The sequence below is a fragment of the Emiliania huxleyi genome, assembly GCF_000372725.1.
Source record: "Emiliania huxleyi CCMP1516 unplaced genomic scaffold EMIHUscaffold_110, whole genome shotgun sequence".
In the NCBI taxonomy this organism is placed as follows: domain Eukaryota; phylum Haptophyta; order Isochrysidales; family Noelaerhabdaceae; genus Emiliania; species Emiliania huxleyi.
Window position 1 is genome coordinate 293,380 of NW_005201791.1, and position 1,952 is coordinate 295,331.

Below are 1,952 nucleotides of genomic sequence, written 5' to 3' on the forward strand. Positions count from 1 at the left end.
CCGAACTAAGCCGCGCAAGCTCGGTCGTTCGGAGGGGGCGGCAAAGGACTCACTCACTCCTTGCGTTGTGTGTTTGGCTCCAGGTGCTTTCCCGCGGCCTCCGCGATGAGTCCGACGCGGCGCTGGCGCTCGCGATCGCGGAGAGGGGTCGCCTAGGGGAGTAGTCGGCTCCTAATCACTCGGGCGTCGTGAATTAATTAGGCGCTCGAGATGGTTGAGAGGTCAGGCGCCGTGGCGCGCACGCAGGCACACTCGCGCGAGATCGCACGAGATCGCACGAGATCGCACGAGATCGAGATGGTTGAGAGGCCAGGCGCCGTGGCGCGCGCGCAGGCAAGCACAAGACACCGACGTCCGCTCAGCCTCCCTCTCTCCCTCCCTCCGACCCTCCTCTAACCAGCTCGAGGAGGCCTTGCTTCTGTGTGTGTGTGTGTGGGTGGGTGTGGGTGGGTGGGTGTGGGTGGGTGTGTGGGGGGGGGGGGGTCCATCGCTCGGCTGCCATGAGCAGGGCGACAAATCCTAGAGGCTGACTCCTGGCCGTGTCGCGCACACAGGAGCTCGCGACTGAGCAAGCGCAGGTCGCCGTCGATTCGCTGGGCTCGCCTCTTTAGATGCCGCGTACAGACGCACGCAGCTGCACCCACTGCACTCACCGGCGCTCGTACGCCCGCGCGCGTATGCGATGTCCTGCGTGCGCTGCGCGCCGCCCTCTTCGCACCCTCACGCGGAGATCGCGATGCCGCAGGCCTGCTCCCGCCCTCCGACACGCGAGACGCGCTGCGTGTCCTCTGTCACAAGGTGCTCACCGGCGCCAGCATAAAGCCCTGAGCCGGCGCGCGACGCCTTTTGTCCCGTGCGAGTGTGTTGCCTCTCTCCCGCGGACTCCCCGCCGACCTTCCGACCCAGCACATCTCATGAGAGGGAGCGGAGGCTGCGCGTGGGTCTTTACTCTGTTCCCCCGCGAGAGGACGTCTCCTGCGGCGGGTGAGAGAACCCTTTTTGTATCCTATCGCCCTGCACGCTCACTCTCCCCCCGGCGCCCGGCCGCCTCCGGCTCCGCGCCGCCGCCCGCGCCGCGCTCCTGGCTAGTTCCATTTCACTCTGACACGCTAATCTTGAAAACGTCCAACGGAGCTCCGTGTTGCTCCCAGCGCCCTCCCCCGCGCTTCCTGCGGCCATGGCCGATGATACTAGTATGAGAGGTCATCTGGCTACCGCGAGCGCGACTCAACTCGCCGACGTCGTCCGATGATTGTGCCTCAAAGTCAGCCTCCGGAGGCTATCGTGGGGTCGAGCCGGCAGTAGCCGTGACATGTGGTTCCACCACCCCTCGTATGCTTTGCCTCTGACCGCCACCGTTCCCAGGCTGCCAAATGGGATGGAAAGGAAGGCTCGGCGAGCGTATAGAAGCGTGCTCGACCTCGTCGTGGCAACCTGCACGGCAGCGCTGGTAGGCGCGATGAGCGTCGTGCCACCTGACCCGAGACGGGTCGCAGGCGTCGTACCGAGCGCGTCGAGACCGTGTCCTGATGTGATCTGCACGGGTGAGTCACGTCGGCGTCAAAGGAGCGACGTGCGACCTGTCAGAGCTTGATCTCCGATCTCAGCGGCGTCGAGTCGTCTCCGGCGCGCGACAAAGGTACATCCCCAGACGCGCAGAGGCAGCTGAGATCGGTGATTAAGCTCTGACAGGTCGCGCGTCGCTCCTTTGACGCCGACGTGACTCACCCGTGCAGATCACATCAGGACACGGTCTCGACGCGCTCGGTACGACGCCTGCGACCCGTCTCGGGTCAGGTGGCACGACGCTCATCGCGCCTACCAGCGCTGCCGTGCAGGTTGCCACGACGAGGTCGAGCACGCTTCTATACGCTCGCCGAGCCTTCCTTTCCATCGCATTTGGCAGCCTGGGAACGGTGGCGGTCAGAGGCAAAGCATACGAGGGGTGGTGG

The 1,952-nt window shown here is 65.4% G+C and overlaps 1 protein-coding gene across 1 annotated transcript in view; it reads left to right on the plus strand.

Moving 5' to 3' along the window:
* EMIHUDRAFT_223561 (hypothetical protein) overlaps positions 1-828 on the plus strand; it is a gene marked incomplete at both ends in the record, with an annotated part of 4,656 nt that extends 3,828 nt beyond the window's left edge. Inside the window, one exon of the mRNA XM_005791734.1 lies at positions 799-828. Coding sequence (XP_005791791.1) covers positions 799-828 — 30 coding nt within the window. The remainder of the gene's footprint in view (positions 1-798) is intronic.
* Between the last annotated feature and the right edge of the window lie 1,124 nt (positions 829-1,952).